The sequence below is a fragment of the Pelophylax lessonae genome (assembly GCF_965119305.1).
Source record: "Pelophylax lessonae genome assembly, chromosome: 2".
Taxonomy (NCBI): domain Eukaryota; kingdom Metazoa; phylum Chordata; class Amphibia; order Anura; family Ranidae; genus Pelophylax; species Pelophylax lessonae.
The window spans coordinates 363,943,890-363,969,995 of NC_138769.1; the positions used below are offsets into that span (position 1 = coordinate 363,943,890).

The 26,106-nt window shown below is 42.5% G+C and overlaps 1 protein-coding gene across 1 annotated transcript; it reads right to left on the reverse strand.

Annotated features, from left to right (window-relative positions):
• Window positions 1–1,315: 1,315 nt before the first annotated feature.
• LOC309548117 (uncharacterized protein) lies at window positions 1,316–24,849 on the reverse strand (the record flags this gene model as incomplete). The annotated part of the gene is made up of 4 exons (XM_082248082.1): window positions 1,316–1,459; window positions 23,115–23,219; window positions 23,457–23,588; window positions 24,706–24,849. The coding sequence occupies 4 exons, from the start codon at window positions 24,847–24,849 to the stop codon at window positions 1,316–1,318; spliced, it is 525 nt and encodes a 174-aa protein (XP_082104208.1).
• Between the last annotated feature and the right edge of the window lie 1,257 nt (window positions 24,850–26,106).

Genomic DNA, 26,106 nt, shown 5'->3' on the forward strand with positions numbered 1-26,106 from the left:
TCTCAGCTGCAGTTTGTAGTACACAGTTCAGCTCTGTCTCCTCTGGCAAGGTCATATTGCTCTGTCCCTGGATTATCCAGTCTATATGCCCTCTCAAGGCCACAGCATGCAGTACCTTTCCTCAGCTCAGCACAGCCATAGAGAGACCAACGCCACGCCCACACAGGAACTTCCTGCTCCTCTTCCTTTCCAGAAAGATCCCCCTCTCTTAAAGCAACAACAGTGACATCTTGTGGCTGAAAGATGCATTACAGTCTGTGGGACTTTCTCCATAGAAGTACAGTGTAATAGAGTTTAGTCATTCAAGGGGCTGACCCCCTACATAGGGACCTCCATCTTGTACAAATCTCCTTTCCTGTAATATTTTCCATTGAAAAAGTTTCTTTACATATGACAAAATATAACAAACAATGGATGGAGCACTAAAAAATTGACCAAAAGCAAACAATTTACCATAGGAAACTGCATTTGCTATTTTTAAGGTATGGTTGCTATAGGCAACTGATCCCACATACCCCTGCACCCCCACACATCTATCAATGCACTCACTTCGGTTCTCCTGTTCACTTGCAGACATATTTTCCCACGTTGAAGTCAGAAATCGGTACACTTCCTCCCATTTCAATCTCTTCATGACTCTGTCAGGGTATCTTGGGCATTCAGGGTGCCAAATCTCTGGTCGGTCGTGCACCAAGGCTATTATGGCTTCATGAGAGATATCACGGGCCGCCATCGCTCCTCACTCTATACACTCCCTTCCTCAACTTCCTGTGTCATTTCCAGGTATACCTTGTAATTCAGATGTGCTTCCTGTTGTTCTTTCTTTTGTTGCCGGTGCTATCCGCAGTTGAAAAAGTGCACTGCGATTACCAACGATTATGTTCAGATAGCTGGGATAAATCGGTCCTGGACACAGTAAAATCTATTTTTTCTAAACGTACAAAATGGTATGACAGGAAACTGCTGCTAAACGTTGTGTGTGAATAGGGTCATAGGAAGGCATTGTTTCAGTTTAGCTGTGGTAGATAACTTCATCTATCCGCAGCTAAAAGCTCTATTCTATCCGCCAGTGTGAAAGGGGCCTAAGTTGTGCCGTTTATAGGGTACAACCTGTCTTCATTATTAAATGTGTTTCCTATCCTCTTGTTGTTTGTTGATATGGTTAGGAATTTTGGGGGTTTTGTATTTCCCCCTCCCATTTTCTTTTTTGTTGCTGAATCCTAGGCGTGCTTAGTGTGGATCCTGGGTAACTCGTATGTTTTTTGGGAAGCCAGGCGGATGAAGGTTAGGACAGAGGGTAGGGCAGCTAGGTTTGTCAAGGAGTGAAGTCAGAGTTCGCTGGCTGGGCGTTCCAGGAATCCTGTGTTCTAGGATCCTGCCTGGCATGCATATTTATTCTAGATTGTACAGGCCCCCTGATGTGGTCCTCTTGCATGTTGGGGGCAACGACCTTGGCTTGCTAATATAGGAAATTATGTTAGATTTAGATTTTTTTACGACTTCAGTCATTTTTTTTTTTGGATACCATATTTGTGTGGTTCGATAAGGTTGCAAGGTCTGAGTGGCATATGGCTCGCTCTGTTGAAAAGATCAACAAGCCAGGATAAAGGTGAACACGGAGGCAACAAGGTTTTTTGCCTGAAATGGGGACCTGGCAATACGTCACTGAGAGCTGGAGGCTGAGACCTGGCAATATCTGAGATGAGATGGTGTCCATCTAAATGCCATCAGCATTGATTTGTGGCAATTTGGATTGCAGGAGGGTTTTAAGCGGGCCTTCTGGGTTTGGGGGGGGCAACACATGTGTAAGGTGTCATGCTCGTGTACTGTGCCAGGAGGTCTATTGGGTCTTTGAAGGCGGTGCTGGTTAAATAATTGTGGAAAATTGTGGGTTGGGCCCATCTGAGGTATAGGTGTCCTTTCCTAACAATACGGTGTTAACATCGGGGTATTAATTAGGTTGCATCTGAAAGTACATAAGTAGTTAAGAGTCTGTGTAGTTGCGACTGGGGGCCTTTGATTGGGTGGCAGATACTACCAGTTAATTGTGAGTATATAGGCCTTGAAAGACCTTAGACCGGGCATAAGCTGAGGTTGGTTTATTTGGTATGCATTGACTGTATTATATGCATTAAACTTGTTTTCTTGTGAATGTTATATTTATGGTTTGTAAAAAAAAAGGCTGCTATAGCCATTCAACTCCAAATAAAATGTGTCAACTGGTCATTTTGGAAGGGGGGATGGGTCAAGTGTTTAATGTTTTATAGATATCCAGAGCCTCTGCATTCTGTAGGTCCCTCAGTCAAGGGTAGCAACTTGGTTTGCAAAGGCATTATGCGCACAAAAATAGTTTTTTTTATCTTCCAGAGTTAATGGGGAATATATTTTTAGTGGTTTTAAACCTCTGACATGAAAAATACAACAAAAAACCTCTGACAACAAAAAATATTTGGGGAGGTGCAGCATGGTGTGGTGGCATTACATAGACTCTGGCTGCAGAGAACAGCACTTATATTAATGCAGAATCCAGTAATTCACAACAGACCCGGTGGGAAGGTGCCTGACCAGAAACACTCACGGCATGTAACAGCAAGGTATATTTGAGCAGGTCTCAGATGTGCCGACAGTGTCGATCTTGAGTGGCGGAAGGCGGCCTGGCTGGTCCGGACCCAAATGGGGAGGTCTCAAGGTAGTATGGCTTGTCCTTATCCTTTCCCTACTCGTCAGGAGCCTCTCTCCCTGCCACTAATCACTGTCCCCCAGACTGGTGACCTGTCCCTACACTACCCACATGCGAAATGCATGCCATGCCTGAGAGCCAGAGCCTTAAATAGGCTCTGCCTGACCCAAGATAACTGCAAGAGTCACATGGAGTGGCAGCATCCAAACGGATAGCTTCCCCAGTGACCCAGGAAACCATAGAGGAACCATGTTTCTCTTGACTTCCTTTCCCCTGCAATGCAACTGCAGTTGAGCACCACCTGCAGTGGAGAAAGTAGACTGCACCTGCCTACACATCTCATTCCGTGGTGTGTGCTTGCCTCAATCATAAGCACCAAGTGCCATTTGTCTCTGCTGTCTCCTTCTTCTGCTATCTGCAAGAGTCACTTCTTAAGAGGTTATGTTGACACCACACAATCCCGAGAGATGGCCCCTCCCCCCTCCTCTTCCTGCAGCACACAGCAGCTGATTGACAGCCTCAGCTTTCCATGTTTCCTTTTGAGTGAGTGTAGAGGAGGTGTGTCTATTCCTTCCACTCAGGTCTCAGATTACAGTGAGCTCTCCTCTCTAGTCTGTGCAGTGTGTGATTTCAGATCCCTACCCCTTGCCCTCTGGAGCTGATAAAAAGCCTTTTGTCTGTGTACAGGAGAGCGGGCTGCAGATAAATAGGTACAACTTATGTAAGAGGATTTGTTTTATCTCTGTGTATCGCCTGAGGCTAGCCACTTCACTGGTTATATGTAAGGATTTACAACCACTTTAAATAAAAGTTGTGCCTGAAATTCAGCTTTATCATAGCAGAAGTATGTGACTTTTCCTATGCCTGATGTGTCAGAAGGCAAGTCTGAGAAAGCCATGCTTTTTTTAATTTGTATCATGCTGATCATGTAAGAACACTACCAGCACTGAGTCAGCAAATACCACTGCTTATCATTTTCTTTTTAAACCCACTTGCTTACAAGGAATGTTAAACTTGTATTGCTTGTAATTATCGCTCAGCATCACGTACAGTTTTTCATTTACTGGTTTGAAATTGATCAAGACTTGATCAGCATGCACAGTGGAGTGATAGCTACAAGCAGCAATACAGCTTAGCCTACTGGCATGAGATGCATTGTGCACATACTATAAAACACCAAAGTCTTCAACCAGTCATTGAAAACAATCATTATGTCACTGCTTAACTTTGGAAACATGTAAATCTACTGTTACACAATGCAACGCATAATTCTTCTGTAGAATACATTTCTCAATCAGTGGATGTACAGTACAACGTATAGTAATGAGTGAAGTTTTCAGAATATGTCGGGAAATTGCTAAATCAAATCCTGGTGCAGCATGTATACAAGGGTTCCATAGCATTGTCTCATTATTCATAACTATATACTGTGTATATATATATATACATATATAGTATATATATTGTGGGGTTCAGCTTTTAGCGGAGAGCCCGTGGAGATGTAATTCCATTCCAGTGTCAAGTGGGTTTAAGAGCTTTCTGCCCATGTTTATTGGACAGTGTGCAACAAAACAGGACCCAAAACAAAATGTTCCCTCACCGAGGTAATCATCACAGTCCAAAACAAAATCCAACTGAAGAGTTTTTAAGCCTCCTTGCTAGTAGTAAGACCACAATGGGTTGGCTTTAGACCTGCAGACATGTTTCATCACAGCCTGAATTAGGGTGACCAGATGTCCCTGGACTGAGGACACAGTCCCCGGACCAAGGGTCTTCTCACACGGTCCGCTGTCCGGTGCGGACCGTTCTCTTTTCAGCGGGGATCGATCCGCCAATCCCCGCTGAGCAGACGGATGACAGGTCTGTCTCCGCACTGTGTGCGGAGAGCGAGGTGTCAGATCCCCTCTGCTCTCTATGGGGGAATCGGATGAGAGCGAACCTCTTGTCTCCGCTGACATCTGCTGCCCCATAGGGATGCATGGAGGATCTGATCAGATCCGTCTAAAAAACTGACAGGCGGATATGATCGGATCGTTCGTGTGTAAATCTGTTGGGTTTTTTTTCCAGACTGGATTTGAACAGGGGCACGGGCAATTTCAATTTCAAAGGCAATCAGTGCAGAAATAGAAAAAAAGTTCTGAATTACACAACCCCGCGCTGCTGCTCCTACTAGCTTAGGGGGTTCTATTTTTTTCCATTATCTGTGCCCCTTTCTGATGATCATGTGCTGGGCGGAGAGAATGGACTATTTCTTCAGTTTCGGGTGCACGCCCATTCCGCTCCCGCTCGCATGTTCTTCTGCCTTGGCTCAAGTCCCAGCAAGCCGCCTGCCTGCCTATCACCTTGCTTCCTCCGACCAGCTCAGCTCCCCACCCAGTAGTAGCCGGGGCACGGAGAGTGAGGCTTGAGAGGCTGTGAGGCGGGCAGCAGCGGCGACGGGCAGAGAGAGGCAGCTGAGCTCAGCTGACGGTGTCCAGCAGCAGGAACAGGGGGAAAGTGGATCCCATTGTGGGACTGCCAGTGCCTTCAAGGCTTTAACACCAGTGTGCTTTGGGGGCATCTGTGAATAGACTACATTGCACTGTGTCTGTCTCTCTGGCATAATAGAAGGTATCATAACTCAAAGGCAGCAGGCACTCTATCATGGCTCTGGCTGATTGTAAGTTAACAAAATCAGCACCCAGAAGCCATGTATGTGACAGAGCCAGCAAGAGCCATGATAGAGCACCTGCTGACTGTGAGTTATTGTAATGCCGATTATCTTAACCACTTGCCGACCGCCGCACGACTATCTACGTCGGCGGTCAGCCCCTCACAGGCAAAGCGACGTAGGTCTACGTCGCTAGCCTGTGAGGGTCTAGGGAGCGAGCGCGCGCCCCTGGAGGCGCGCTCCCGCTCCCGCGTGGTCACGGACCACCCCGCGCGTGTGACCGGCGGACCCGATGTCCGCCGGTCACTCTGTGATCGTCGGGGGAGAGGGAGAAAGTCAGGCGGCTTGTGTAAACAAGCTGCCTGTCAGTTCTCCCTGTGTATGAAGGATGATCATACGGTTCTACTATGTAGAACCGTTGATCACTGTTCATACATCTGAAGCCACAGACAATTACAGTAGAAAGCACGCCCCTAGGGACACACATAGCCCCTCCCTTTTAAAAAAAAGTTAACCCCTTCACTGCCAGTGTAGTTTTACAGTAACAGTGCATATGCATATGTATAACCCCAAAAGTGTCAAAAATGTCAGTCAAGGGTCCGATCTGTCCGCCGCAATGTCGTAGTACCGCAAAAAAAATCGCAGATCGCCACCATTACGCGTTAAAAAAAACCAACAAAAATGACAAAAATCTTTCCCTTTGTTAGTAAACGCAATAACTTTTGCGCAAACCAAACAAAATACGCTTTTTGCAATTTTTTTTACCAAACATAGATTTTTTTGGGGGGAATTTCATATAAAAAAATGTGAAAAATATTGCTATTTTTGCAAAATTTACGCTCTTTTTTTGTTTATAGCGCATGATCAAAAAAATCGCACAGGTGATCAAATACCGCCAAAAGAAAGCTCTGTTTGTGGGAAAAAAGGACGCCAAATTCGTTTAGATACAGCGTCGCACGACAGCAATTGTCAGTTAAAGTCACGCAGTGCCGAATCGCAAAATACCCCCTGGTCAGGAAGGGGGTAAAATCTTCCGGGGCTTAAGTGGTTAACCAGTTGCCAACCGCCCCATAGCAGATTTACTGCTACAGGGCGGTCTCCCTAAGCAGGATCATGTGTGTATATATATATATATATATATATATATATATATATATATAAGTGATCCTGCATTTCTGGGTATCAGAGTTGATCAGCGGGTCTGACGGACTCAATGTCTGCTGGTACCCGCCGATCGTTCGGGATACAGGCAGAATGGTGGTCTGACCATATAAACAAGGCAGATCGCCGTTCTGTCAGTATGGAAGACTTTGATCCTGTGTTCCTGCAAAGGACAGGAATCTATGCCTCCCCTTAGTAAAAGCACCTCCCCCACAGTGAGAAAACACTTGTTAGGCACACATTTAACCCTTTGATTGCCCTAGATGTTAACATCTTCCCAGCCAGTGATATTAGTACAGTGACAGTGCATATTTTTAGCACTGATCACTGTATTAGTGTCACTGGTTCCCACAAAGTGTCAACTCCCTTATAAGTCGCTGATTGCCGCCATTACTAGTTAAAAAAAAAAAAAAGTCCCTGGATTTCATTTTAAAAATCTGGTCACCTTACAGTAAATGCATGAAGATAAAAAAAACCTTCTGACTTTACAACCACTTTAACCACTTGCCGACCGCCTGCCGCAGTTTTACTGCAGCAGGCTGGCTCGGCTGCGCGAACCGACGTAGTATCACAGCGGTCGCGCGCGTGGTGCTGGGGGGCGAGCGTGCGCCGCTGGCGTTGCGCTCCTGCTCCCACTAGGCAGCAGGGATGCCGATGCACGGGGCTGGTGGCACCGATTGCCGCCAGCCACCCACGATCGTTTCCCGCTGAGAGAGAAGAGAGAGTTGTAAACACAGCCGACCGTTCTTCTCTCTGAAATGATCACAGAGCACCGTGAATACATATTGGCCTAAATTGATGAAGAAATTGGATTTTTTTTCATTTTTTGTATTGGATGTGTTACAGAAATACAAAATATATATATACAAAAATATTAGGTTTTTTTTTTTTTTTTTTTTTTTTTCAAAATTGTCTTTTTTTTGTTTATAGCTCAAAATTTAAAAACCACAGAGGTGTTTAAATACCACCAAAAGAAATCTTGATTTTCTTGTGTTCACCGTCACTGGAATTTAAGGACAGATGGGTAATGGTTTGGATTGCTTCATATTTGTCAGCAAGGTCTCCATGTAGAAATATTGAGATTCGTTCCCATTTGCCATGAGGTCTTTGACCAGGAAGTACAACTCCTAATATGGTCATTCCAGGAAGTTCAATGAGGAGACTGACTGTCTAACAATGTTGCTTTTGTCTGAGGTGGCTTTCCATTCACCTATTGTCGGGTGTGCTAATGAACCCACCCATTGTCTGCTAAGGGATGTATTGACACTCAGAGTAATGTGTATTAGGGGGGCTCTTTATGGAACCATTGTTCTGTGTCTGGCTATTGTGTACATTGATTGTCCCCTGGGGGCTTCTGTCTCATTACACATAACAGTCCTTCTAATCAAGCTAACGGGCCAATCCCTGCTGACTCATTTTCAAGTCCTCATTTGCATGACTAAGGAGGACCTGAAGGAGAACGGCATGTACTGTACAATTGACCAATGGGAAAGCGGTTGTTGGGGGCAGGATGTTCCAAATTCTGTATAAATGTGTACTGTGTACTTCCAATAAATTGTCTTCCTGTTTGAACTTACATACAGCCTGCTTGGTGTTTGTTCTAATGGATTCTGAACGGCACATAGCTGTAGTTCGGATCCCAGAGCCTTGGTTGACCGAACCATCAGACGTTGCGATCTGCAAGCTGACTCACTAGAAACAGAGGAGTGTCGGGAGAGCGGAAGCAAGCGAGCAAAGGTCTCGTCACAGTGGGGAAAAAAGGATGCATATTTTACTTGTGTACAGCGTTGCACGACCGTGCAATTGTCAGGTAAATTAATGCAGTGCCGTATTGCAAAAAATGGCCAGGTTATGGGGGGGTAAATCTTCTGGGGGTCGAGTGGTTAAGGTACTGTAGATGTTGCAGAGATGTTGAGGTTATAGGACTCTGGTTAGTGCTGGCCCTTCTTGTTAGAACCTTTTTGCTAGTTTACTGCAGCAAAGATCTGGTGTAGTGGCATTAGATTCCTCGGCTAATTTGAAACGCTGGCTAGTATATTATGAGAGGCAGGAAGCCCACCTCGTTTTCTAGATGTTTGGAGGAAAGTACATACAGCTGTTCCACCACAACATACATAATGTAAGCGAACGAAATGATCATCCTAGCAACAAGAGTTAGCCATCCCAGATCAAGCATATGCCCTTATGATGCCTCAAGGCTTAAAGAGAATTACACAACAACATGAACGTATGTCCTTATTAGTCTCTCTACAGATCAATATCCTATCCCCATTTAGGGATCAAGTCATTATTTGGCACATACGGAAAGTGGAGAAAGTCTTGTCCCACGATCTGTAACACTATTTTAATACTGTGGATATTACCAAAATCACAGCATGAAGAACTGGACAAGGTTTAGAATGCATACACAGTGCAAAAACGTGCCCATTGGCCTGGATTCATTGGTCTATCGGGCTCCTATTTTAAAAGTGTTGGTAAAATAAATAATGCATTGAAACAGCATTACAGATTATGGGTAACAAAACACCAGTCTGGAAAGCGGATTCCTCAAGCAAAAATCACACATATGCATTAAAAAGTCGGAATTATTTTTAACTCAGATTAACTCACAATGTCATTTTAAAAACGTTACGGCAATACATAAAATAAAGAAAATATTTGTAACTAGTGGTTATTTCACATTTTTTTTTTTTAAATACACTAAATGTATCGAAACATTTTTATAGTATGCAACAGCAGTTTTACTACTTTTGGAAATTTTGCTCATAGTTGCACTTCTAGTAGGTCCACTCTTTTTTGTGATTGTTAACCGCTCCAAGTCTTCCCTATAGCAGTTTTACTGCTACAGGGCAGCACCTGTGCCCCAGATCATGTATATATACAGTATATACCTGATCTGACATTTCTGGGTAGGGGGCGCGCATGCGCATCGCCGCCATCTCACTTATACTGTGAGCACCCACCAATCGGCAGGCATGTAAACAAGGCAGATCGCCGTTCTGACAGGAGGGATGGGATGGAATTTGTGTCCCTGCTATGGATCCATGTATTCTCCTAGTAAAAGCACCTCACACAGTATAGTAAAACACTGTGAAGCACCCTCCAAGGTAGGTGCTAGGTAAAATATAGTGGGGCCTTGTCTGCTTATTAGCAGGGCCATGTTTTCAGCTAGGCTGGCATGTGTTCCCAGGTGTGCCTGTTGTGTCGGGGAGGAAGAAGAATCTTTAAAGAGGAAGTAAAGTCCCAAAAAAAAAACAAGAAAAAAAAAGCCCTGTAAAGAGAAAGGCATAATGAGCTAGTATGCATCGCATACTAGCTCATTATGAAGTACTTACCTTAAAACGAAGCCCCAACGTGCCGTCCTGCTTCCGGGTTCGCGTCCTCCGGCCATCTGATTGGCCGGAGGCGCGATTACATCACTCCCGCGCCTGCGCGCGGGAGCCGCCATTCACGGCACTGGGCTCTGAAGGAACGGCACGGGTGGCCGTTCCTTCAGAGCGCATGCGCCGATGACGTCATTGGCAGTATGCACTCTAAATATCTCCTAAACGGTGCAAGTTTGGGAGATATTTATAGCACCTATAGGTAAGCCTTAATATAGGCTTACCTATAGGTAAAAGTTTGTGAGGTGGGTTTACAACCTCTTTAACATAAACCCAGCACACACCTGTGCCATTAGTGTGCTTGTTTCCTATATATATTTACAGGTGTCATTTACATATCCAGACACACACTGTATAGTTTACTATATTCAGAGTTTAAAAAATAATTATGAAAACCAATGTTAGAATATTTCCTAGTTAGAGAAGAAATTCTTCATCCATACGTATAAACTCTTCACAGTTGCCGTGTCCCAATTCACCACCCTACAGAATTTATTTATAAGCCTAATGTATGTGAGGTTTTATCACAAGATTTGTTCTTAAAAGATAGTATCAAAAACAAATCTGTTAGTAAATTTACAGAATAGTGTGCAAAATTAAAATGGGTCTGTCTGTATATACAAATGGCAGTTTGTCTTAGGAAATGTAATTTTTATAGTTAGCTATTAAAGTATTTGTCCTACAGCTCACTAGAAGAATAAACGGATTATCATTACTAGTAAATTCATCATAGTTTGTATTGCAGTTACATCAGAGTGCTATTCCAAATGTCACGTGGGGCTATTGATTAACAAGCAGCGTTCATCCAAGCTAATGAAATAGAGTAATCTAGAATGTGCTTACTTTTAAATGCGTGCAAAACAACAGTGATTAACCACTTCTGGACAGGAAAGTTTTTATCCCTGTTAATGACCAGGCAATTTTTTGCGATAGGGCACTGCGTTACTTTAACAGACAATTGCGCAGTCGAGCGACGCTGTACCCAAATAAAATTGAAGTCCTTTGTTCTCACAAATAGAGCTTTTTTTGGGCGATATTTGATTACCTCTGCGATTTTTATTTTTTGCGCTATAAACAAAAAAGTGCGACAATTCTGATAAAAAACAATATTTTTTACTTTCTGCTATAAAACATTCCCAATAAAAAAAAAAAAATTAAAAATCAATATGTCCTTTTTTCCCCACAAGTCAAGATTTATTTTGGTGGTATTTAAACACCTCTTTGGTTTTTATTTTTTGAGCTATAAAGAAAAAAAGACAGACAATTTTGAAAAAAAAAAAAAAATAATAATAATATTTTTGTATATATATTTTGTAATATATTTTGTATTTCTGTAACAAATCCAATAAAAAAATGGAAAAATCCAATTTCTTCATCAATTTAGGCCAATATGTATTCTGCTACATATTTGTGGCAAAAAAAATCCCAATAAGTGTATATTGATTGGTTTGAGCAAGTGATCGGCTACGATGTCCGCCGGTCACTCGCGATCTCCCGCTGGAGAGGGAGAAAGGCAGGCGGCTAATGTAAACAAAGCCACCTGTCAATCTCCCTGATGTAAGAACAGAGATCATACGATCCTGCTATGTAGGATCATATGTCTCTGTGCTTACATCACTAGCCACACCCCTTTATAGTTAGAAGCGCGCCCCTAGGGACACATTTAACCCCTGCATCTCTAATAAAGTTAATCCCTTCCCTGCCAGTGTCATTTTTACAGTAACAGTGCATATGTATAGCACTGATTACTGTAGTAATGTCACTGGTACCCCCAAGAGTGTCAAAAATGTCAGTGAAGGGTCCGATCTGTCAAACCAATCAAAATATGCTTATTGCGATTTTTTTTTTCACCAAAAATATGTAGCAGAAGACAAATTGGCCTAAAATGTTAAAAAATTTAGATTTTTACATTTTTTGGGGGGAATTTCATATAAAAAAATGTGAAAAATATTGTTATTTTTTCAAAATTGTCGCTCTTTTTTTGTTTATAGCGCAAAAAGTAAAAATCGCACAGGTGATCAAATACCACCAAAAGAAAGCTCTGTTTGTGGGAAAAAAAGGACGTCAATTTCATTTAGGTACAGAGCCGCACAACCGCGCAATTGTTGGATAAAATTACGCAGTGCCGAATTGCAAAATGGGGCCTGGTCTTTGAGCAGTCAAATCCTCCGGGGCATAAGTGGTTAAATGTGTCCCTAGGGGGTGCTTTCTAACTGTGCGGAGGATGGGCTTGCTAAAATGAACACAGAGACCTGTGTTCCTAAATAAGCGGAACACAGGATCCCTGTGTTCATCACTGACAGAATGTGATTACAACGGCAGACCACCGTTCTGTCTCCACGGGGAGCGATCGCGGGTGCCCGGTGGACATCGCGCCCACCAGACCCGCTGATTGGCTTCCACTGTAGCCAATCGGCACGTGCACATGCCCCCGCTAACTGTCCCGCGAAACGACATACAGGTACGTCGTTGGCGGGACAGAGCTGATCTGCCTCAGTATAAGTACAGTGGCTGGTCGGCAAGTGGTTATGCAGCTGAACATTAGATTGTCTTGCCAAAAAATGTGGTAGCAGAGATATATCTCATATACACAGATGAAAGATCACACTATAGACATAGAAGGGGGGGATCAGAGAAGATAGGATCAAGCAGCCATTTTACATAATGCGGAGGATTAACGCCTTAGAATCCATAGTGAGTATAACAAGCACGCTTTACTGCACATACAGACTGATTTTACTGTTGTGGGTTTAGTAACACTTTAAGCTCCCTTACAGATATAAGAGGATGAAGTGACTCCCTCTTGAGTCACATCCACCAGATCATCCCCTGCAGCTATTACCCTTTGTACCATCTCCTCCTCCCCTTTAGATTAGGACCCTCCTATTCCTTCTGTTTTAAACTGTTTTGTAATTATACTGTCCCCCCTTATATTGTAAAGCGCTGCACAAACTGTTGGCGCTCTATAATCCTGTATAATAATAATAATGAACTGACCTCAGTGAATCCTCCTCACTCGCTGTTTAGGTAACCAGTTGCCCAAAACCTGTCAAGGTTTTGGCTAATGTTAAAAAGAGAAAATCAATTTGGATGGTTATAAATTCCACTTAGATCAGACCAATTCACTCAAATTGAAGATTATTAAACTTTTGAAAGTTCGCTATTGTGAGTCATTTTCACAGCAGGGCAAAATCTAAGTCTAAGATGTTCCCTGTCCTTAAGTCAATGGCATGAGTCACAACAGCAAACAGTATACAAGTACACATTGCCTTTTATTCTTCTTCAGAACTCAATACACAAACAGTGCTACTCAGAACCTCCATCGCAATATGTTTCCATTTTTATTTTCTCAACATTTTACTTAATACATCAGAAGTTTTGTGAAGCAGTGCTACCTAAAATCTTCACCAATGGTAGTCAAAGAGTACTTTTGACTCATTATCATCCTCAGACCATCTGCATTGCATTTAGATATTATCGTAAAATAGTCATAAATAAATGTTGTCATTTGTAAAATAATTTTTTAAATAATTCTTAATGTATGTTTTTGCAGTCAAATAATGATAAGGTCACAGAAGTAGATTGTCATATACAGTTCCAACATGGAGGTACTATGATATACAATGAAATTTACAGTAGTATGGCTGCGGTATCAAGGAAACCTCAGAAAATTACAAAATTCAGGACATTATCCCTCCGGAGCAGTCAAGTAATTACTCCTTACAGCTTATGAACAGTACAGAAAACAGAAATGTTTGGATGACGAAAGATAAGAGAATGATTACCTCTTAGGACCAGGAAATTGTGTCGATGGGTTAGAAACGTTTTATGCCAAATGTAACCCTATTTTGCCACAAAGTCATTGATGAGTATTTGCTATTCATCTGGCAGTGCTATCAGTAATTGTTAATCATTTCTTATATGTTTAGGTGGCTCAGAGGAGACAGGTATATGATAGGGCCAGATTTAGAGTTTGCAAGTTACAGATGGTCAGAGAATGGATGTTATGAAACTAGAAGCCATAGGGACAAAGTTTGGGGATTAGTTGAGTTTTTTCTGGTCCTTTGTGTCTTAAAAACCCTAAGCTTTCAATATTATGTATATTTTTGTTTTAATATGACTGTAATACTGTCCCCGTGGGGCTTGCTGTATGATGACTTATTGGGCCTCCTCTGATTGCCAGCAGACAGTCACTTAGGGAACAGTTCACACATGCATCCTTACTCCCCAATGGCTCACTACGCAATAAACAGTCCAGGGGTGTTGGTTTTTAGTATTTATTGTGTAACTTGGATGGGAGAAGGGAATAGTGGGATACTCCAACTGGAACTATATACAGTTGATGAGGACAACTCTCACTTGGCCTCACCAGTTTGCTTGTGGAAGCTACTGCCATGTGTATGGAAAGGGTTAAGTCTCCTTGCTCTTTCTCCAGCAATACACTTGGTGAACTACATTATCTTCAGGATACTTTCTAGCATCCCCTTTACTGACACCCATCCACTGACTCTTTTAGTTGCAGGGATGGCCCCCCTCAGGTCAGGCCCCTTGACATAGATCTGTACTCACAGTTTACAGAATCAGATGCTTCCAGTGTCTCACTTCCAGTCAGCTTTACAGAATCTCTGGGTTCAGTTCCTCTCTAGCTCTTTAGGCCCCCGGGTCGACCACCTGGGGCCACATGGCAACTTCTACAGAGGAGGAGGCAGCCACAACCTCCCTCCTGGGAGTCCACTCTCCAGCTGAAAGAACACATTGAGCAGACCTCACTAGCAGATCTTGCCTCTGGTAGACAGAGGACAATATAGATTTACCTGGCAATCCTTCTGGCAAGCAGACAGAATCCAAAACTATACTCTCTCTCTCTCTAGCACCTACCTAGGAGGGTGCTACATGACTTTTACAGATTTTTCTTTTACCTTTATTATGTTGGCTGGCAAAGAAAAGGTTTTTTTTTTTTGTAGTAACCCTCAGTCAACTCTTCCCAACACAGACTTCTCTTACTATTAGTCAACAAAAGAAAAAAGAAAATGTAACAAATGCCAAACAGCTTTCAAGCTATTGTTGGATAAGGAATTATGCTCAAGGTGATTTTGTGCTTTGCGTTTTACACTTATTACAGCATTGAGCTCCACTAAATTCTTTTGTACACAATGAAAAAAATATTTTTCCTGCTGTGTCTCTTGATAAAATTACATTGATCTCTCTACTACTAAACAAATCCAATATTAAATATTAAAATATGTAACAAATACAAAACAGTTATTCTCCGGGCATAAGTGGGTAAGAAATAATGTCACCAATTGTTTTGTTAATTTTTTTTTTTGTTCAAAAGTAATTTTTGACCTGCAAAGCAAAGATGAAAATCAGATTAAGGTGCATATAAACCATTAAAATGAATTTCTCTTATTTGCTCCCTTTTGGTCTGTTAAATATACCATCATAAGTGTTTTATTATATCGGTTTGATAAGTGCTGAAAAAAACAAAACAAAACTGTTGATCTTGTCAGAAATTCATAGGTGTCCTGAGTCCTCTGTACATTAGCTTTGTCATCTTCCCAGTTCTTTTCTTGGAGTACAGAATAATTAGCCTTTATGATGTACAACCCTCATTCCAAAAAAGTTGGGACACTATGTAAAATCTACATAAAAACAAAATGCAATTACTTGCAAATCTCATAAACCCATATTTTATTCTATTAAAAATAGAAAACATATCAAATGTTTCAACTGAGAAAATGTACTATTTTAAAAAGAAGGTCGCACGTTTCAAAAAAATTGGGACAGGGCAACAAGAAGTTGGCAAACTAAGTGGTACTAAAGGCCCGTACACACGTACCGATCGTCGGCATACAAACGTCGGTGGACGAAGGATCTGCCGATTGTACGCGTGTTAGTATGGTGCCTCCGACAGATGTCTGCGCACAATCCGCGGACAAAAGTCTTTCTTGCAAACATGAAAATATTTGTATGCCGACACCAGAACGGACGATTGTTCGCCTGTCAGTACACAATTCTGCCGACACACAGCTACAAATCCCAACACGCATGATCAAACCAAATGAGTTCCCGGAAGAATTTTCTCTAGTAAACTCAACATTTTATTCAGAAAGAACTTTCGGCTCGCGGAAGTCCAAGAAATAGGTGAAATGCGGAGCACATGCTCATCTTGATAAATGTGAGAAGAAGGAAGATGCTGCTCATAATGCCATACTTTTCTAATAAAAAGGCATGTGTTCTGTTATGATGAAGATAATGTTTGTCTATTCTATCTGTTCTATCAAATTTTATAATTAAATAATTTGAACTCTTCACCATTATTTTTGTATTTTCACACCAAAGATCTAACTATTGATATGACCCTTTATTCTTGTATGAATTAATGTCTAAAACATATTTTTCAGGTTATGCACAATATTAAACATGTTAACAAATTCAGATAGGCCATTTTTTATTTTCAATTTTCTTTATTTTTTGGATCTCAGCAAAAAAAAAACAAAGCAAACATCAATACTTTCCGTATAACTAAACATAAAAAAGGTCCATTTGGACAAAATTAAACTAGAAACTGGCAAACAGGGGTAAAATAAATAATAGGGGGTTACAAAAATTAAAGTTGCTGGTAACTGAAATCAGGTTGCCATGAGGGCAGGTTTGGATCCTGCTGGCCATATTGCCACTGGCCATGTGGCATTTGGCGAGGTGGTGGGTGTTGTGGAGGTGGAGGTGGAGGTGGAGGTGGAGGGCACGGGTGCTCCTGGCATGCATGGCTGTGCTCATTAAGTATGCCGTTTTCAGCCTTTTGCAGCACATCGAGGATGATTTTTCTGGCATACTGACACTGCCTGAGGTCCACCTTATCTAAAATTTTTGCCGTCATGTTGCCGAAGGACTCATTGGCCTCCGGTTTCCGACGTAGGGCTATGGTGGCCTCCTGGATAAACTCGTCGGTGATGTCATCCACGTGCTTCCTCTTTTGCCTCCGTTTGGCAGGAGGAGGTGGTGGTGGAAATAGTTCCACAGGCTCCTCAGGCTCCGCAGGCTCCCCAGGCTCCTGGCTGCAACCTGGCTCCTCCTCAGTGACACTTCCCTGTTGATGAAATGAACAATTGATTAGAATGTTATAGTGTATATAAAAAGTCATGTTTGTTATATTATTGTGAACAAATAGCAGACTTTACATACAGTGGCATATCTAGGGTCTCCAGTGCCCTTGTTGAGGAGCTGTATTTGGCAACAACCCCCCCCCCCCCCCAAGATCAATGTAAAACTGTAACCCACCCCCCCAAAAAAAAATTAAAGGGCATTAAAAGTTTCTAATTTGCCCCTTGTTTGCCCAGTGTAGAGCTCTCTAGTGGGCAATCATTGTCTCAGGTGTGAAAAAGAAAGAGAGGGTTGAGAGATAGAGAGAGGGAGAGAAAGAGGGGGTGTGAGAGAGAGAGGAGGGGGTTGCAGAGAGAGAGGGGCCTGAACTTGCAGAGGACTTGATGTAGGGCATTGAGGGTGAAGCAGTGCAGGGAAACATGAATAAGGAAGCCACCTGCCTTGCTGACCCAGAGTGAGAGACCAGAGACATGGAAGCAAGGATGGATGGATCATTTGCAGGAGCTGTTAGTTTTGTATTAAAAAAGGTTGAGCCAGAGGAATGCTGAGGCTACAGCAGTGTTTGTTAGGACCAGAGGTGTGCTGGGGATGCAGCAGTGTTTGTAAGACCAGAGGTGTGCTGGGGATGCAGTGAGAGGCAGTCTCAGTCTCCTGGTCTTTTGGCTCAGCTGCTCTCAATGTTTTACACCTGCATGAAGCTGCTCTCAATGTTTTACACCTGCATGAAGCAGCTCTCAATGTTTTACACCTGCATGAAGCTGCTCTCAATGTTTTACACCTGCATGAAGCTGCTCTCAATGTTTTACACCTGCATGAATCCGCCTGCAAACTGGGGGTTCTGGGGTGTGCAGGCTGAGTGGATTGTTAAAATAAACAATAAAACAATGCCAATGTTTTTGTGACCCACCCCCCTTGGCCTGCGCCCCTGGCGGTTGCCTGTCATGCCAACCCCTTGCTATGCCTGTTTACCTAAAGGGTCAATTATGGTTTAGCTTATAATTTTGTTACATGATTACATTTTAGCAGACAATATATTGTGAAATGCCATACCTGAGTAAAACTCTCCTCCAGGAAATCCTCATCCTGGCTTGGATCTACAGACACTGAGCCCTCTGCCGAAGTCGAAGGCAGCGTAGAAATTGACGGCCTGGATTCCATGGTGTCTGCCAGGAACCGCATGTTATCAAAGTACCACAGCCGTGGTACATATACATTCCGTGCCCCTGCTCCAGACTGGGTGGAATCTTCTATTTTTTTTAACTCCCGCCTGTAGGCAGTGCGAATACTGTTTATTTTTTTGCGGATATAATCAAAATTTGCCCCAGGACAGACGGGCTTGTAGAAGGCCACCAAATGTTCCATGGCCTGTTTTCTGAGTTTTCTATTTTTATAATCTGCGGACTTGACTTGCCACAAACAGGGCAGTTGCCTGAATTCATCAATGAAACTGATGAGAAAGTTGTGGGTGGTGAAATTGTCCACCATATTGCAGGACAGTATATGCCTGCAAGACACAAAACAACACAAAACATATTAAAATAGCATGTATTTTGGCACATAATAAAGATATTCCTAATAAAAGCTGTATAGGGCCCAAAACACACACTTTCTATTAAAAGAGTCGTACCTTTGTTTGTGGGGAAAAGTCGTGATTCGCCGCTCGATCGTGCTCCAACTCTCGATATGTCCGCTAGCGAATCGTCGGCCGAACGATCTGGCGTCCTTTAAATACAGCGCAGGCGTCAACTCCTCCTCCAGTGGCGGGCTTGTGCAGGGGTGTGTACGTGCCGAAGATCAGGCCTACATGCGACACTCACACCTGAAGCAGAGGAACAATCTTTTAATCAAGAAGAATGTCTGAAAGATCTCAGAGTTCATCAAGTGGGGGCCGAAGTGATTGGGCCACCAGAAAATCAAGGGCTACACCCATGTCAAAGCCAGAAATGGTGGAGATGGTCTCCATTTTAGAAAAAATGGATTATGATGGCAAGTTGGCTAATTACGAGCGGCCCAATGCCAGGAAAGATGGCATCATGGACAAGGTGGTGGCCTGTTTGGTCAAAAAATTCGGTGTCGAGCGATCGAAAGATCAGATTCGGAAACGGTGGTCTGACCTCAAACACCGTGAGCAGGATCAGCTTTCCCAAATCCATCGGATTTTGAAAAAAAGTAAGTTTTATTTTTTCTTTATTTTTTTAATCATGCAATATGTTTTTTATAATTTGGTGTATGTTGTATTAACATGTCTAGATTATAATGTCTATGTAAAAAGTTAGATTACTCATTTTAGTTGTCATGTCGTGATTTGATCGATCTATTGTTGATGTTTTAGTATATGACATTAAAAGTCAGGAAGCCATAGTTAAAAATATATGTATTGTGTTGCAACGAACGTTCTTTCCTGCACGAATCTTCTCAGCAAACATTCCTATTAATCACAGATTATTATTCAAACCTTTAAATAGGAGAAAAACGTAAACTCCGTGCCAAACTATGGGAAAGGAGGAGGAGAGGTCTGGCAGCTCCATCGGCAGTTGCCGAACAAGATGAGGACATGGGCACAGAAGGTGGCACAGATTCCACTAAAGGTAATTGGTTCCTATGCACTGTCAAACATTCATGTACCATATTTTTCGTAGATAACCATGTACATGTCTTCATATTTGTTACTAAAAGAGCTATCAAGCAGGGCACCATGTCCTAACAAATGTACCTCTTGTGACTTTTATGATATGGCCAATGTTTTGTATTATGTAGATGAAGACATTATTCCGGAAATAATCCTGGTGGAGCCAACAAGTGATGAGACACCAGAGCAACAAGAAGGTTGGTAGTCACAGATTTTTGTGTAGTGGGATCATAGAAATATGTGTATTTGCAATGATTGTTTAACCTTATATTCTTGTATTCCCTTACAAATTTACATTGCAGATGTTGCATCATGCCAGGATGTGGCATCCCCAGCCAGGTCAGAAGCCCGATCTCCTGGCAACTTGCCAAGCAGCATGGAAGCCAGTTCCGAAACTGTGGAGGAACCAGGACCAAGTGTCCAAGAGCCAATTGTGTGCCCACGTAGGTTTTTGCAGAATGATTTTTATCAGTGTTATTTTTAGCCTCCAATTTACAACACTAGTTCCCTATGGGAGCCTCTTTATTTGAATGGAAGTCGCACCGTAAGTCGGATCAGGATGCTCTGACTTGCGGGGCCACTTGCGTTGTGAAGATTTTTGAGGGGGAACTACACCAAAAAATTGAACAACCCACCGTGGGTGTCCCCCCAAGTTCACAACCAGGCCTTTTGTGTGTGGTATTGAGTTTGAGGGTATGCCCACAACAAAAAGACAGCGTGGGTTACCCCCAAAACCCCTACCAGACCCTTATACAAGCATGCAGCTTGTCAGGCCAGGAAAGAGAACGAGCAAGCGGACCAAACACCCCCTGGACCACAGCAGGACACATGCCCTCAACATGGGGGGGTTTTGTTGCTTTGGGCCAGGGGGCCTCTGCACCGCACACCCAAAAGCACCTTACTCCCATGTAGAGGAGGACAAGAGCCTCATCCCCACAACCCTGTCTGGTGGTTTTGGGGGGTCATGCGGCCAGGGGGTTCCTAGGACTTTGGAAGCAACCTTTAACAAAGGGTGGCCCCCAGATCCCAGACCCCAATCCCTATGTGAATGGGTATGGGGTACATAGTACCCCTACACATTAACCACATAAATGGAAGTGTATGTGAATAACGACAGGAGACGTTTATGAAATGTTCTTAAATATCTTCATCCGGTCTTCTCCACTCTGCTCTTTGGATCTTCTCCTCTCCACTCTTCTGCTGTCCAATCTTCTGCTCTTATGTTGTCTGCTCTTTTGCCCTAGGCTCTTCTTCTTCCTCCTGTCCTCCTCCGATGCTGTTGCCGTGCATTCTGCCCGTCTCTGGTCTCTGCATCTTAATATATATACATTACGACCATGCCCTCACAATGACGTCATCATGCGTTCACACCCCTAATAAATCTATAGTAAGCTCAGGAGACCGGCAGAATCATCAGCAACAGCATCGGAGGAGGACAGGAGGAAGAAGAAGAGCCTAGGGCAAAAGAGCATAAGAACAGGGTAGGTATTAACTCGAGAGGAATTTAAGATTACCTGGACACCAAATGTTTCTCTATTATTATGACCTCATGTAGGTGATTCACATTGACTCATTTTTTTTTATTTTTTACAGACCATGTTTTACATAGTTGCACATTAGCCAAATTGACCCGTGAGGCTCTCCAATGCTGCGCAGACCTGGAACAAATAAAGGAGACTGCAACGGCATTACAAATCAAAATGCGCAATTTTGTGGACATGATTGGCAAATTTTAAGCCACAATTTTACTACGTTTTTAATGTTTGTATTGGGATGTTCCTGATGTTACAAATTTTTTATAATGTTTTATGGCATTTTAATTACACTCAGATGTTAAAGAGTGTACCCAAGTTTGGGAAAAGCACTTTACAACACCCTAACCCTAACCCTAACCCTAACCCTGTGAATGTTTGATACTAAAACGTTTTTACATTCAACAATGTGTGTTCAATTCTTTATTAGACTTTCGTTGGGGGGTCGAGGTCTAAAGCTGTGTAAAGAAGCACTAAATGTATGATGGCTGTCCTATTCCCATATTTACATGTTAATGAAAGCATTTTGGACACTGCCATATGCGAGTTGCTGGAGGTGTCAATGAAATGTTAAAGATACCCCCAGTTTTAACGCATATCACAGTGCGATCTGACATTTCACACAGGATCGGATCACACAAGTTTGAACGATTGTGCGATCCTATCCTGATGCGGCTGAATAAATGCATCATGTGCGACTTTTGTGCGAGTGCAGTGCGAATTGAGCCATACAAACTGTATAGCTGATTTTCGCATGAACATCTGATCGCATGTAATAAAGGAGCAGTGCGCTACGATATTACATGCCATCAGATGTGCAGTGTGAATTGAGACATACACTTTGTATGGCTACATTCGCACTGAACACGCATACAAGTCGCACATGACCCTTTATTTCTGATGTATCTGGATTGGATCGCACAGTGCTTAACACTTGTGGAATACAATCCTGTGCAAAAAGTAAGTGGCGGGTCACCCTTATGCAATGCTGGAAGGCTGCAAAGTCGCAGACTTCCCGCATCGCATAAGTGTGACTCAACACTCAAGGTACTAGCAGTCCTAGGATTCAATATGGCATTGATATTGCCAGTAGCAATCAGTGTAGGGAGATCAGTGTAATCTATAGTGTATTGCTTGTTCGTTGCTCTAGTTCACTTTCCATTACCTATATATATAACACTTTGAGATGAACAATGATCAAGTTTCACATAACACTGACATATCCTAACATTGGTGGGCAGTGAGAAGGATGTCATAAATGAACACAACATAACAGGTGTAGGTACTTTGTTAATACCCTAATGTATTATATGAAATATATAGTATGGGCAACTTCTGGACAATGAACACCAATGTAAGGTGACATTAGATGAACCTTGGGTGTGACCTAGTTCTCAATGTGACAGGGTTTGTGTACATTTTGTGGGGTGCAGAAGGCCCTTGTATTTACACCACTGGCTAAAAAATAACACATGGCCATCATCACTTTGGATCAGCTGGTGAGAGACTACAGTCAAGAAACACACTGATGAATGTATTAACCCTTCCAAAGTCACACATATATAACACATGATTAACCCAAATAATTGTGTTTGGCATATGTGCCCAAATGATTATAATCCACAATACAGAATCATTGCAATTTTTGTTTAATGTGTTGAAAAATAATATATCTCTGACATTTATCTTGTGTGTCCAATCTTTAACAAGATTAATGGGTGTGTGACAGTGATTGCTGCCAGGACACAGCTCCTCTCCCCACGAAATAGTCCAGATATTCCTGGCGGATCTGACGGGCCCTGTGTGATGCCAATGCTGACCGTCCAACTTCCATTGACGGCATGGACTCCACTTGGTTAGAAGGTTGGGCCTCTCCACTTGTACCTGGCATAGCAGGGTCAGTATCCAGTTGCTGCAATACATAATTTTGTGCATTCCTGCGTAGGAAGTTGTGCAAAATGCAGCAACACAAGACCACATTATCCACTTTGTACAGTGCCAGGTTTATGGACGTCAGGAATATCCGGAACCGGTTGGCCATTATCCCGAAGGCATTCTCCACAACTCTGCGAGCTCTGGACAACCGGTTGTTGTAAATCCTTTGGTCTGGGGTGAGGTTCCTCTGAGGGTAGGGCTTCATGAGATGCTCCCCAAGCGCAAAAGCCTCATCTGCGATAAACACAAAGCTCATACCCTCAACAGTTTGCTCCCTGGATGGCAGGTTCAGAGTGCCGTTCTTTAGACGACGAGCGAACTCCGTCTGATCAATAACTCCCCCATCCGAATTGCGGCCATTTTTGCCAATATCCAAAAAAATAAACTCATAGTTTGCATTAACTATGGCTAGCATGACTATACTAAAAAAACCTTTATAATTATAAAAAAATGTGCCGGAATTCGGAGGGGGGACAATGCGGACGTGCTTCCCATCAATAGCACCCCCACAATTGGGAAAATTCCACTTCTCCAGAAATTGATCAGAAATCTCCAGCCATTGCTCTGCGTTTGAAGGAAACTGTGGGGAAAAAATAAAAAAAATAAAATTAGTGCTTGAGCACATCACATTATTAATTACACACACAGTTGTCTGTTAAATGCTTATGCAACTTGCTAAAAAAATATACAACAGGAAGGCAAAGGTTTGGATATGGGGATGTAACATCTACATACATTTATTTTCAACCTCCTATTGTTCTTATATTGTAAAGGGCCATACACACTAGAAGATTCTCTGAAGACTTTTTCGTGCAGATTTACCTTTTCTATGTAGTGCAAGGGCCTACCAGATTGCATAGGATTTGAAAGTGTTTGTTGGACCTTATATTATTTGGTTTTGGTAAATCGGAAGGATAAATTGTTCTGACAATCTTCTAGTGTGTATGGCCCATTATACTCACCAGCTAGAGCTGAGATTTACAAACTACGGCCATCCAGCTGTTGCAGAACTACACATCCCATGAGGCCTTGTAATTCTCTGACATTCACAGACATGACTAGGCATGATGGAAATTGAAGTTCGTGAACAACTGGTGGGCCATAGTTTGAAGACCTCTGAACTTGAGCTTTGGTATATGCTGACTTTGAGATTTAGCATGTGGGTGGGGGATGGGTAAGTAAAACTGGGCATTTATACATCAATAAGGGCTTGTGGTCAGTGAAGGTTTTAACATCATTACATAAACATACAGAATCATAGGTGGGAATGGATGGACTGATGTATTTTAGATAAATCATTAACTAGGTACTAAAACATTGGCCAAGGAATAATTGTTTGAGGGAAAGCAATAAAATTAGATAAATTCGACATACTGTTAACAGGCAATGCGTTTAGGGACACATAGGAGAGAATGGTGGGGTGGTTAGTGGGTAATTTTACAAATGGTTAAAGATAATCTACATCTTTACTACTATGTGCATGCGGACAGAGGGTAGTTTACAAATAATGGCCTGTGTCAATTGCTGTACATCCAAAAACATCATAATTCAGGTGAAACTAGTAATACATGTAATGTAATGTAAAAAATCAAACATACCTTGATATAGTCCTTCTGCAAGACCTTGATGATGGCAGAGCAGGTCTCAGGGATGATGACTCCAAGTGCTTGGGGGGAGATGCCTGTGGTGAACTTCAGATCCTGCAGGCTTCTCCCTGTTGCAAGATACCTCAACGTCGCAATTAACCTTTGCTCAGGAGTAATTGCAAGCCGCATACAAGTATCCTGCTTCAGAATATAGGGGGACACCAGGGCAAGAAGACGGTAAAAGATGGGATCCGTCATCCTCAAATAATTCCTGAAGTCATCAGGATTATTTTCCTGGAGCTCCCTCAGCAAGGACATATGAGAAAATTGATCACGGTTAAGCAACCAATTTTTCGTCCAGGAGGTCCGCTTCTTCTTCCTATTGCTCGTACGTCGTCTCAGAGCCAAAACTCCAACACTAACGACAGCAACGGACGAATTCACGGTCGCCATAATAAATTCTCGAACGATGTCTCGGAAAATAGCGAAATGTCGTCAACCAAACAAATGCTACCGAAATCAGCGCGAGATGCCCAGAAGGGTCACGGCCAAACACTCACTTCCTCTTTTGTAGCGGCGAACGTGCGTGGAACGTAGTGACGTCATTTTCTGTCGGAAGACAAATGTCCTGGGCAAGTTTAGAGCACTTTTCAACAGACAAACAACAAACACACCAGCCGCGAACATTTGTAGGACGTTCCGTCGGCCGACGATCGGTACGTGTGTACGGGGCTTCACAAGGAAGAGCTGAAAGAACATTTTGCAGCTAATTAGGTTAATTGGAAACAGGTCAGTAACATGACTGGGTATAAAAAGATCATCTTAGAGAGTCAAATTGTCTCAGAAGCAAAGATGGGCAGAGGTTCACCAATCTGTAAAAAAGCTGCATCTAAAAATTGTCGAACAATTTCAGAATGTTTCTCAACGTAAAATTGCATTTTAAATGTATCATCATCTACAGTACATAATATCATCAAAATATTCAGAGAATCTGGAGAAATCTCTGTGTGCAAGAAACAAGGCCGAAATGCAATATTGGATGCCCGTGACCTTTGGGCACTGCATTAAAAACTGTGATGAAAATCACTGCATGGGCTCAGGAATACTTCCAAAAATCACTGTTTGCAAAAACAGTTTGCCGTGCAATCCAAAAAGGCAAGGTAAAGCTCTATCAAGCTCTATCATGCAAAAAATAAGCAATATCTGAACATGATTCCGCCATCTTCTCTCGGTCAAAGCCTATTTAAAATGGTCTGTTGTAAAGTGGGAAAAACCTGTTATGTGCTCAGATGAATCGAAATGTGGCATTCTTTTTTGGCAACCATGGACACTGTGTCCTCCAGACTAAAGAGAAGGACCTTCCAGCCTATTATCAGCCCTCTGTTCAAAACCCTGTATCTCTGATATTATTAGGGGGCATTAGTGCATATGGAATGGGCAGATTGC